The sequence below is a fragment of the Calidris pugnax genome, unplaced genomic scaffold (genome assembly GCF_001431845.1).
Source record: "Calidris pugnax isolate Ruff unplaced genomic scaffold, ASM143184v1 scaffold175, whole genome shotgun sequence".
Lineage (NCBI taxonomy): Eukaryota > Metazoa > Chordata > Aves > Charadriiformes > Scolopacidae > Calidris > Calidris pugnax.
The window spans coordinates 230,461-242,324 of NW_015090888.1; the positions used below are offsets into that span (position 1 = coordinate 230,461).

The 11,864-nt window shown below is 39.9% G+C and overlaps 1 protein-coding gene across 14 annotated transcripts in view; it reads right to left on the reverse strand.

The window, feature by feature from the left end:
- KEL (Kell blood group, metallo-endopeptidase) overlaps nucleotides 1-11,864 on the reverse strand; it is a 28,255-nt gene extending 16,391 nt beyond the window's left edge. For 2 of the 14 annotated variants that reach the window (XR_001412641.1, XR_001412640.1), the window contains exons 1-3: nucleotides 5,724-5,801; nucleotides 1,802-1,940; nucleotides 168-371 (exon numbers count right to left, since the gene is read on the reverse strand). Coding sequence is in view for 7 of the 14 variants with exons in the window: in XM_014947554.1 (XP_014803040.1) it covers nucleotides 168-371; nucleotides 1,802-1,940; nucleotides 5,724-5,750 (370 nt within the window). In the remaining 7 variants the exon portion in view is untranslated. Of the gene's footprint in view, nucleotides 1-167; nucleotides 372-1,801; nucleotides 1,941-5,723; nucleotides 5,802-6,163; nucleotides 6,310-6,408; nucleotides 6,683-11,779 lie in introns of those variants that run through there. The other 12 variants (XM_014947550.1, XM_014947549.1, XM_014947557.1 and 9 more) reach the window with 12 other exon arrangements.

Below are 11,864 nucleotides of genomic sequence, written 5' to 3' on the forward strand. Positions count from 1 at the left end.
GCTATTATAGTACAGCATGCTCAAGAATAAATCTGTACCTGTAATGATGGAAGAATGAAGAGACTAAACTCAGTCTCTGCTTGGAATGATTGTGTTCTCAGTTATTAGTATTTTCAGTTCTGACTGAGGAAGATGCAGAAGGTAACACACCAATCATGTGTCCCTACCTAAAAGCCTTTTCAGGATCAACTGGTTTTCTTCCAACAACACATCAAATACATTTAGTGATTCCTCTGTGGTTCGGCTTGAGTGTTTGCCTTCCCAGCTTCCACAGACATATTTGTAGAAATCCTCACAGGGGTCTACAGTGTCATTCCTAGAATTCAGGAGTCTGGCCAACAGTGTAAAACCCAGTCCAGCATCACAGGATCCTGGGCAGGAAGTAAATAGGTGAGAATAAGTAGTGACAGTGGAGAGTGAGAACAACTCCAAACAAAATAAAATAAAATGAAACAACACCACAAAAAAAAAAAAAAAGAGGAGCTATCTCTCAGACATTTCCCCTTGAAAGATTTATTTTTGGTACAAACTCCTTTTCATGCAGAGTGTTGAATTCCTTCTAATGTTTTGCTGAATATGGAACAAAGTGTGTTCTGTCTTTCACTTCACAGGGTCTTTGCACTTTATAAGGGAGATTCTTTAATTAAAGGACAAGTGGTGTCCTCTGTTCATACTAACTAGGCAGTAACAGGTATTATTCTGCCTTCTCAGTGTATTTCTCTGAATCAGCCAAATTTGGCCAAATGATAAACAAAAGGCAGCTGATGGAGCCAACACATGAAGCAAAGAGAAACTAAGGAGATAAGTTTAAAATATGGAGGGAGGTGTTCAAGCATGGAAAAGATTTCTGAGGAATGACATTTGTTAAAACAGGACCAAGACTTTCTAGTATATCTTGCTTTGATCTAAAATCCCTTTATCTAAACTGCTGCAAATCACTGGGTATGTGTTCTTGGTTTGGTTCATTGTGTTGTTTCAGCATCAGATCAGATCAATTATTTACTGAAATAAGCCACTGGTAAATCAAAGTCAGACTTTCCATGCTATAAACAGTTGACATGGGAGGAGGCAGGCAGAGTGGAAATCTAAACTAATGGTTTTTCTTTGTTCTCTGTAGTGAATGGTCTCTAACACACAACAGGGGCTAAAAAAAAATGCTAGGTGAAGAGTCAATAATGTTTATTTTGGAGCAGGGAATGTCTGTATCCACCAATGCAAATCCACCTTCAGCACTGAGCATTCTATATGCATAAACATTTACATGAACCATTCTGCAGATGGTTGTTTAGCAAATTTGAAAGGAAAACTAATATTTCAGGTCTATGCTCACAGCTCCCCCATTAGCAAGAGACTATGACTTTTCTTTCTACACAATGACTGCACTGGTCTGCACTAGTCCAAAACTAGGACTAAACTTATTAAGTCAGAGGCAGAAAGGTGGAGGAGGAGCTCTAAATTCCACATTCAGTCCAGTTTGCTGGAGGTGACTACAGACAGAACATGACATGATGATGACATGCAAGACAATATAATGATGTTCTCCCTCAAAAGTGAGCCCAGGCATATTAAATGGCAGACAGAGGAGGAGGATAGCTGTGGGGATCTCTCCCTTCTATGACCCAAGGAAGAGGCAGAACAGCATATCTTTCTTACAACTGGTGTTATGACTCTTTGAGATTCTGAACATCTGATTCTTAAAACAGATGCTAAGCCTAATACACAAGGGAGGCAGGTAGGAGAGAAAGGGGTCTTAAAAATGAGGGGGATAAGGAAGCAGGGAAAATGATATTCCACATTATACCTAGACTACAAGTCATCACAATGTAGGTGATAAGCAGTGTAAAGCCAAGGAGAGTACTGAGAAGTGTACACAGAAGTAGGCGTTTCCCCTGAAGGCATCGTTCTCTCTTTTCACCTGTTCTCAGCTCCTCGTCACAGGTCTAAAGAGAGAAAAATGAGACAAACAGAAACAATGAAGAAAGAAAATTTCATATTAAAGTTAGCACTGGTTATATACTCTGTCTTCTGCCTAATCTATGAGAAAATTACTTAGAGGACTAGTGCCAGAATACCAACAGTCATCCAAGTCATCTAGGCAGCTGCACTCCCAAGGGCTTTCTCACCTCTTTTGTTTCCTTGTCTCTTCCAGCTACAGCTGTCACACAGTGTTACGAAGTATGCATCGAAAAGCCAGCTTGCCATGAGGAGGTCTGTCCCTCCATAGTTCCTTCTGGTTTATGAAATCGCTTTGCATATACCTCCTGAAGATATCAAAGCCTTTTTGAGCCAATAAAGCTAACAACAGGGTGGCAAGGACTGGTCGTTCTTTATTCTGTTACAGTCTGGCAACCTGAGCACTAATCTCAGATCTCTCCTCAAGAAATAACTCCTGCATCCTAAGCCTTCTAGTCCAGTTGAAGTGGGGAGACAACTTTACCTATTCTAAAAATTGCAGGAAGCTGTAAGTCAAAGAAAAGACCTTATATACAGAAAGGTTTTATCTCACTTAAATTTAGTTGTGTTCATAAAATACGTGTGTTTTTTTAGTCAGTGGAGAAGGCTAGGAACCTTACGGGTACAGTTTCTGTTCTAGACATCTGTCTCAGGATCCTCCGGAGTCTTTTTCTCCATTGACTGCAAAGGAACATAGGTGACTAGGATAGTATACACCCTTAATGTCTCCCTTGATAAAGTTAGATGAAATGACATTTTCCATGAGCGTCCATTGTCTACCTACTTTGATGTACATAAGACTGGAGAACAGCAGATTACAAAAGAACAGACATGGGAGTGGATGCTGGTAATATAAGCAAAGGGAAAGAACTGAAAAAAATTAAGTGGAATAAGTGAATATACAGTGAGAAAAAGGAGGCAGAAGGGGAAAAAACAGACGATAATGGAAAAACTGGGAGGAAGAGGGATGAAGAAAACAGTATAGCAGGCAAGGAGTAAACATCATAGGTGTGAAAGCTTATGGAAGAACTACTTTGAGAGTCTTACATGCTAGCGCCAGGGCCTGGCCTGTACTGTGAGGCCTGGACTCACAGACTCAAGTTTAGCTCTCTGTGCTCAAGCCTGAAAGCTGTTTGACAAATCTTGACAGGCCTTGGAACTCTTTGAGAAAAGACTAGAAGCAGCCTCAGTTGGACATGCCCATTTCTTCACTTGGGAGCTGCTTTTTGCACCTGAGCTACGCTGCAGTAGCAGCCACATACCCCATTGATCTGGATCCTGACCTTAACCTACAGACTTGATTCTGCAGGTTTGACCGTGGACCTGCATCCCCACAATGCACTTGCCTGGCAATCTGCACTCTTGGTTGACCCTGGCTACTGCCACCTGACCTGTCATACATCCCTCATTCCCATGCTGTGGGGTTGCACCCCTTGCTGGTGAAGCCATTACCCCTCGTTTGCCTTGTCAGGACTCCCAGGTTCTAGATTGTCTTCCCTGGTCTGCCCTTGCTGCTCCCTTACATGCAGCAGCTAAACTGCATTTGTCACTATGCTTGGTATATATCTTTTCCACAAAACCAGAAAACACAGATCGTTACCAAAAAAAACCCAAACCAAACCAAAACAACAACAAAGCAAAAAAAAAACAAAACAAAAAACACTACAAGAGGAACTGAGGCAATACCCTACAAGAATTAAGTACCTGACCCCTTCACCTGAGGAAAGGCTAAGGAAGTGAAAGAGTCTGCTGTTAACCATCTTGCCTAATATACTATGTACAATTCCTGTACAAAAACATTAACAGAACAGAAAACACAGAAAGAAATAGAAAACCAAAACTCATCATTTTATATCTTTCAAACATGCATTTTTTTCAGTCATTACCAGAAGTCTCTCACAAGCATTTGTCAGCTTACTTGGCTCATGGAAACTGCTAACAAGGGTTAAATACCTAACTGCTTTTCTCCCTTTAAAATCCTACTCTCCTGACTACCTTAGGGAGGATACAGTATAACTAAATGGAGAGCAAGTACATACAAGTGAATGCTGGCATTAAAAGGTGCTAAGATATAGAACATGATAATACTGGCAACACACAATGTAGGAAACACAAAGGAGGAAATCCAAATTCCTTTCATACACCTTTGTAGTAAAACACTCCTTGAGTAGAGAGTAAACCTCACGACCTAACAGTATGGCAGAGAAGTGAGCAAAAGAAGATTTGCTTGGCTGGAAAGGAAGAAGAAAAGTGTTCTTCAGCATGCAAACCCTCATCTTTCACAACTGAGGAGAGAGTGAATGATTTACATTCACAATGCTCCTGACTTCTCTGTTGCACTAGACTATTCCTATTATGAAATATTTATAATATTGCAATTCTTTGGTCTCATAATATCAGAGGATGTCTATTTCTCTCAAGTACTAAATGGCATGGCTATGGAGATACTAACAAGAAATTGGCATTTCAAGACCGTCATTGCAACTTCTGCTGAACTTCTGGTTAACAGTACGTCTATATTTGGCCTATGCATTATGTTCTACAAACACTTCACCTTCCATAAGGAATGTCTTTCTAATCTTGCCTATGTTACTGGGGCTGGATTTGAGAGAACTTGTGGTCAAATTTAAATGGTTTCACTGTAGCTAAGTGAGATCAAATGCCGGTAAGATCACTAAAAGCTGACTTCTAATTGTCCTCAATTATAAAATGAATAATTTTGAATTTATGTATTACATGAATCATCCAGTTCAATGACTTAGGCTACCAGAATCTTGACAGGTACTGTTATCACTAAAGGAAGAAAGGTTTGATGCAACTAAGTCAGCCAAAGAATTTGATTTTCCTTCCACATCTCCATCTTTCTGTTCGTGAGCTATTCCTGAATTCTGCAGGGAGGTTGAAGTTCCTCTGCCTGACTCTTCCTCACCTTGCATTTTCCCAGTATTTAGAGCTGTTGCAGAAAGAGCAGCACCTAAATTTTAAGAAAATAAACTAAAATAGAGATCAAAGGCAGGGAGAATTTGAATTATTTTTCATAACTATTTACCAGACAATTTAGAGGTATAATTTTTCAGCCTATAGATTATTCATGAATAACTGACTTTGGCTGTTTCCCAACTTGTGTTTATCACATTAGTCATGTGGATGACATGTTTTCAGACTAATGCCCCAATAATCACAAAAATGTCAACACTTTCTTAAATTTATCTTTTGTGAGCAAATCACTTAAGGACATAAATTGAGCACATTAAATGTTATTTGAGAAATAATATTTTAGCCTGTGTTCAAAATATAGTACCTGCTAACATGAGAAACTAAACAGAAAGTTTGCTTAATTATGTTCTGGTCTACTGAAAGTCTGACGCAGAAGCATGGCCAATAACTATTTAAAGTTATGATTGTTGTCTGATCTTTATCACACAGAATTATGAGAATGGATATACAAACCAAACAGTTTTGCAAATTCTTCCGCCAGAATAATGTCAACAAGATAAAGTGACCATTTGCATTACAGCCACAGCTCTTGCAACACTGAACAGCTCTCAACAGAACATGCACATTTCTTTTTCTATATTATTTAGTTACATAGAAAACTTTATTTATCTCTATTGTCCTTGAATGTTTTATATATGTTAGCAAGCCTGAGCTAACAGTTCATTTCAATGTTATTCATCTGCAAATATGCAATTAACACTTTACTAGTTATTTATACAAGCCATCAAATCAGGAAAAGGACACCACAATACATGGGGAGCGATTAGGCTTACCATGTCATCATCACACTCAGAAAACATGTTTACCCACAATTATTTGTAGGGAAAAAATTGGCATATTTCTGCACAAGTAGCTTCTTAAAGTAATTTTTAGACAAAATGGGGATACAACAGAAGATGTGAATCATATTATTACTACTACTACTACTACTGCTTCTTATTGGTCAGTTCTTCAAACAGATCTGAATGCAGCCTCAGAATGGGTATTAGGATGACTAAGAGGAAGGGCAAGAACTCCTAAATCCTCACACAACAACCCACATCATTAATTCTGAGACCTGGGCAAGTCCCTTCTGGATATAAACTGTCAAAACCTCAACTGCTGCAGTTCCCTAGGGCTATAAGCAGTGCAGCTGCGACAGGACAAGAGAAAGAGAGAGGTGCAACCTCTGAGAGGTACCTCAGCAGACTGCAGGAGAGATCCACTTCCTTACCTCTGGAAGAGTCCTCATCCTTCTCACCGCACCGGCTTTGCTCCTGTTGTTGCCACAGTTGTCAATTCTGTTTACTTGTTTACTATCAGTCTTCTGTGCCAAGACACACTCCTAAGTTCAGAGACAACCTCTTCTTCCCAGCTTGGCTGTGGGGAGGAGAAAAGAGAGGAAAAACTCTGAGAAAAATGCCTTTAAAGAAAACGGGAGGAAGGGAAATGGATGCATTTCTGCAACTCTCCACCCACCGTCTCTTTCTAACAGCTCCACTTGTCATAAAACTATATTTTTTGTTCCCTTCTGCCTCTCTCTGTGACCCATGTGTCTGTCTGTCTTGTGGAGCTGCACTGAAAACTTTTTGAACAGGAGTATGTGATTCTCTATACCTCCCCCCCACCCCAGCCTCTTCTCAACTGTTTTCTGCTTCTTTTCTCTCCAAGAGCCTTACTATCCTGCACACCCAACAAGCCTGTTTTGGTCTGATATTCTCACTGCTGCTAGCCTGTTTCAACCTGCTGCTCTGGGGCCTAGAGGCCTCTGTCTACTGCAAGATAGTGTGGGTTATGGATCCTAGTGCTCCTCCTCCCGAAAAAAAAAAAAAAAGCCAATGTGCTGCCTTTCTTTCTGCTCTCTCATATGCATCCAAAAAGTCCATTCCAGAGATGAACACAAATACACTTCTGATTCATTTTCTTTTGCATTGAGGCATTTTATCCCTGTGCTGAGCACTGGTGAGGCCCCACCTCGAGTACTGTGTCCAGTTTTGGGCCCCTTACCACAAAAAAGACATTGAGGTGCTGGAGCGGGTCCAGAGAAGGGCAACGAAGCTGGTGAGGGGTCTGAAGCACAAGTCTTATGAAGAGCCCGGAGAAAAGGAGGATATTCTCTACAACTACCTGAAAGGAGGATGTAGAGAGGAGGTGGTGAATCTCTCATCCCAAGTCACAGGCAACAGGATTAGAGGAAACAGCCTCAAGTTGCACCAGGGGAGGTTCGGGTCAAAAAACTGAAAAATTTCTACACTGAAAGGGTTATCAAGCATTGGAATGGGCTGCCCAGGGAAGTGGTTGAGGCACCATCCCTGGAGGTGTTCAAAAGACAGGTTGACATGGTGCTGGGGGACATGGTTTAGAGTTGGGGGTTTTTTGTCAGAGCTAGGTTGATGATTGAATTAGATGATCCTGAAGGTCCTTTCCAACCTAGATGATTCTATGATTCGATGACCTATAAAAGAAATCATTCATTCCTGATTCTATTTACAGTTGTTTGTTGCTTCTCAGGTGATGGCCAGCCTGGGTGTCTTTGCTTCCTTAAGGATGCATATTGGAAAGATTCATGAGGAGAGTTTCTCTGCTTTGAGGATGGGGAACCAAGATCACTTCCCTGAGAGATTAAAAACTGAGTAGTGGACATTGGGAGTTGGGACCTTCTCAAGTGGCAGGTGAGAGCTGAGAGAATTGGTGGGGACCAATTTGGTGTCAGCTTGCCAAATGACTGAAACAAACAGAATAAATACCAGGACAGACTATTTACCTCCCCACCTTCCTTGTGTCTCAAGGGAATATGATGTCTTGGTTCACTAGTCTGAAGACAATTAGATATCTGTTCAGTTCAGAGTTTCCCAAATGTTTGGTCTCTCTCCTAAAGTCCAATTCTTCTTTTCACCTTCATCAATCTGGTATTTTCCCTATTCCTGTAGTGCTTGCCTAATTTCTTGACATCTTTGATTATACTGTGAAAACAGAGTTCTTATATAACTGAAACCAGTTACTTACTCCCAGTTCTTTCTACCTTTCAGGTCACTGGTTGCTATATATTTCTAAATTTACCCAACAGCTCTAAGTACTGTAAAAAAGGTCCTTGCATACTGAAAAAAAGGTCCTTGCTGACCTTTCTTTCCCTGCAATAGGTCATTTCCATTCAGCTTAATATCAGAATCCAATTTGCAAATACTTTTTGCATAAATGATTGAGATTCAACTTGGTTGAAGTAACAAGACACTCTTTCGGTTGTCACAACCCTTGCATCACTGTGAGGAGCATTACTGTGGTTCGATACAGAGGGGCTTTTTTCATTGTGGCCTAAATTAATCTACAGCCAGTCAAATCCCAAATCTTTGTGCAAACTGAGAAATGGTAACATGTAACAAAAATTCCTTAATATCCTTTGTTTCACCATAGCTTTGTCTTCCGTGTGTTTCTGCCACATTTGTCTTTGAGCCTTTTCCATGCTTCCCTACTTTATGTCTTTTCTTGCAATAGCTACATTTCTAGTACCATCTCACAAACAGTTTTCAGTAAATGCCCTCATAGTATAGACAAAGAAATGGTATGCAAATGCATGTAGTGACCTGAGTAGGTCTAACTCAGTAATCTCACAGTGGAGATATCTTTGTAAACTGACTGGACAAATTGTTCATGACAACATGCAGTTTATTGATCTGTCTTGTCTATGTGACTGAACTCTTCTATCTTCATAATTACAGCATCTAACAGCTCCCAAACTTTAAGTAATGAGGTTAATTTTGCTTCTATTTTCTCTAATGAACACTGTCTAGGACTTAAAATTTCTTTGGGCAAAGAATGTATTGCATTTTTGATTATAAAATAGCTATGACCTTTTAAAACAGAAGGTGATTTAAATTAAAGCAAATAACAAAACCTTGGCTGAAGTATTCAGTTTTAAAATTAAACTTCAGAAGACCCAGAAGCCTTTTGGTAAATATGGTGATGGGATATGATTAGAGCTAACATGGTTTCATGAGCCAATCTTTTAAACAGGTCCTCTACCTCCTCTTGATTAAATGTAATTTTACCACATAATTTGACAAAATGTTACATTGATAGTGCCACAACGTATGGATTGTCACACACACTGTCTAGAAATACTTTGAGTGTGTATATATGGATGATTTTTTCCATACCTTGTAAACTAATCAGGGCCCATCTTGAATAGCAGTTGGATGACAACTTCATTATAAATGAGCCTCGGATGTTTCGGGAAATGAAAGGCACATCACTTTCTCAGTGAAGACCATGGGTCTTTGAATTAGTACATCTCAGTGGTACTATGATGCTGAGAAAGCTGCTTTGCAAGATCTGGTATGGAGGTGATGTTCCCTCTCCTAAGTCATCAGAGACCATAATAACTTTATATACTGGATCTAACAGACATTACCGTTGGCTTCCATTGGAAGAGTATGCTGCTGAGTAGCATTCTGCTGCAACAGAATCTGTTAAATAATTCAGTAGTAAAGTTGAACTGTTAGGGAGACAATCAAATTGTTAAAACTTTTATTTATTCCCAAACTAATGTCTGTCTTTGGAGAGAATGTAGATTTGTTTCACACAGATACTCTGTCTGTGCTTGTGCTCTGAGATATCCAGAAATAAGAAATATTTTATCCAAAATTATATGACCCAAACTTCAGAAAAATCTGTTCGACTGTGGTCATTAGATGAAACTGAGTAATTCAGACACAGTAGTTACGTACCTTTCCAAGCAGAGTTTCTTGCATCTATCAAAGTAAGGACAGAGCACATTTGTATCCAGCAGCAATAAGCCAGGGAAGCATACTTTACATTTTCCGCACTATCAATTGGATATGGAAGTCTTCTCCAGGTTGGGTGCCACAGGGCAGTGTAATGTCTGTTTGTGCATTTAAGCCTTGAAAAAGGTCTACCTTGGAGGGGAGTGCATGATGGCAGTGTGCAGCCAGATGTGCTTATTGAATATACAGCCTATAGAGCTTTGGGGATCTTGTGAGCTGAGTACACGAAGTATTCATGTATACAAGAATATGTGCTGTATATGTGCAGTTGGTTTTTCTGTGCTAGCACATAGGTTTATTTGAAGACGCCTTCATCAACTACCTAAAGTGAAGACAAAAAGTTTCACTGTAAACTTTTTCTAACTACAGAAGCAGGAAGAGGGGTTGGGAGGTGTGCGAGGGGGAGACGTCACAAATAATCCTTATCGACTGATTCCCTTCTTATCTTTAAGGCACAGATGACAGCTCTGCTCTTGAGTCGGCACATTAGTGAGAGGACCTCTGGCTTCTTTCTCTGTGACAGACTCTTTCTCTTCTCTATACAGTGCACTAGCTTTTCCAAATGTAACACTGATCAGCACATTGAAAAGAATGCAGTGTTGGACATGCCTTCCAGCTGTAACACATAAAAATGTTTAATGGCAATTATCTTTTAGATACCTCTTAGATTTAAATAGATGTATGATTCTAATAAATGTGGAATTATTAAGTGCATGGGTGTGTATTTGACAGATGTTGCTGCAAGCATTTCTTATACTTTCAAGATGGCTAGGAATCTAGGCAGATTTCAGAAAATTGTTTTCTTATTATCTGTCCTGAAGTGAAATTGAATTGAGACTTTGTTCTTCTACACTGTGTGAACAGTAAATTCCCCTGCAAGAGTTTGGTAGGGTGAAGTTTTGCTTCATAGATTGATATTCCAGCTTCAACCTTCCAAAAATATGTATGTATCATAGACTGCACAAAAAATTGCCAGCTTTATGTAATTAAATAATAATAATAATAATAATAAAAAACATTACACAGCAATGTTAATTTCAACAGCCATCTTGAAAACTCATGCAGAAAGGTTATCACTCACAAAGAGACTGTACTTAGTTTTAAAAATAGACTTGTCTAACTCAAGCTTTTCTACCTCAAATGGTCACTGATGGTATTACCCGTGACCAGTGTGATTTGTAGATAAAAGTAACATGAAACAAATTCTCATTTACATGAAAGAGTGTTTGCCAAAGGTTAGTAATAGTTTCAGTAGCCACCAAAAGCACATTTTTGTTTTGAAAACACCAGAACACTGTAACACTGTGAGAGCTTGTCGTTTGACTAGAGAAGTTCAGAAAACTGGAGGCAGGAAAACCTGAGAGCTATAACGTTTTCCATTATGGATGGAAGGGCCGACAGCAGGATAAATTCATTTTAAACAGCCCAGAATTGTAGCTACCAGTCAAACATCTAGCAGACTGTTCTAACTGCCCCATGGGTGATACAGAGACATCCCCTGGGGGCAAAAATGTTGTCGGACAATCTTAGTCAAATATGCCATCAGGAACTTTTCACTATCTTTTTTTTCACCAAATACTTGCTCTCTCCTCTCATTCATTGTATTAGGTACATAGAATGATAGAATCATAGAATGGTTTGGGTTGGAAGGGCCTTTTTAAAGATCAGCTGGTCCAACCCCCCTGCTATGAACAGGGACATCTTCCACTAGATCAGGTTGCTTAAAGCCCCCTCCAGCCTGACCTTGAACACTTCCAGGGATGGGACACCCACAGGTTCCCCAGGCAACCTGTTCTTCCAACTTCTCTGGGGCACTTGTTCAATACCTTTGTTCAGGAAAAAAGACAGAAAAGTCACTGATACTTCTAACCACTAACATCAGTCAAAAGCCTTTAGGTTCAGAGAAGGGGAAAGACCAAAGGTTTCAACCACAGACTAGCTCAGTGTGTTCAGTTACGTGGTTGGACCTGTTAAAGATGATGAGAAAAAAATGTTGGGATAGCCTGACCTGTGTGGGTCCTTCAAACTGAAGATTCATCAGTCCACCCGAAAGGAAGAGTATACTTGACCTGGAAGCCACGTCATAACGATGGATGCAAGGTATGAGAATCAGGAAGCAGACAGGAAGGGTAGCCTTGATGACAGAAAAGGGGT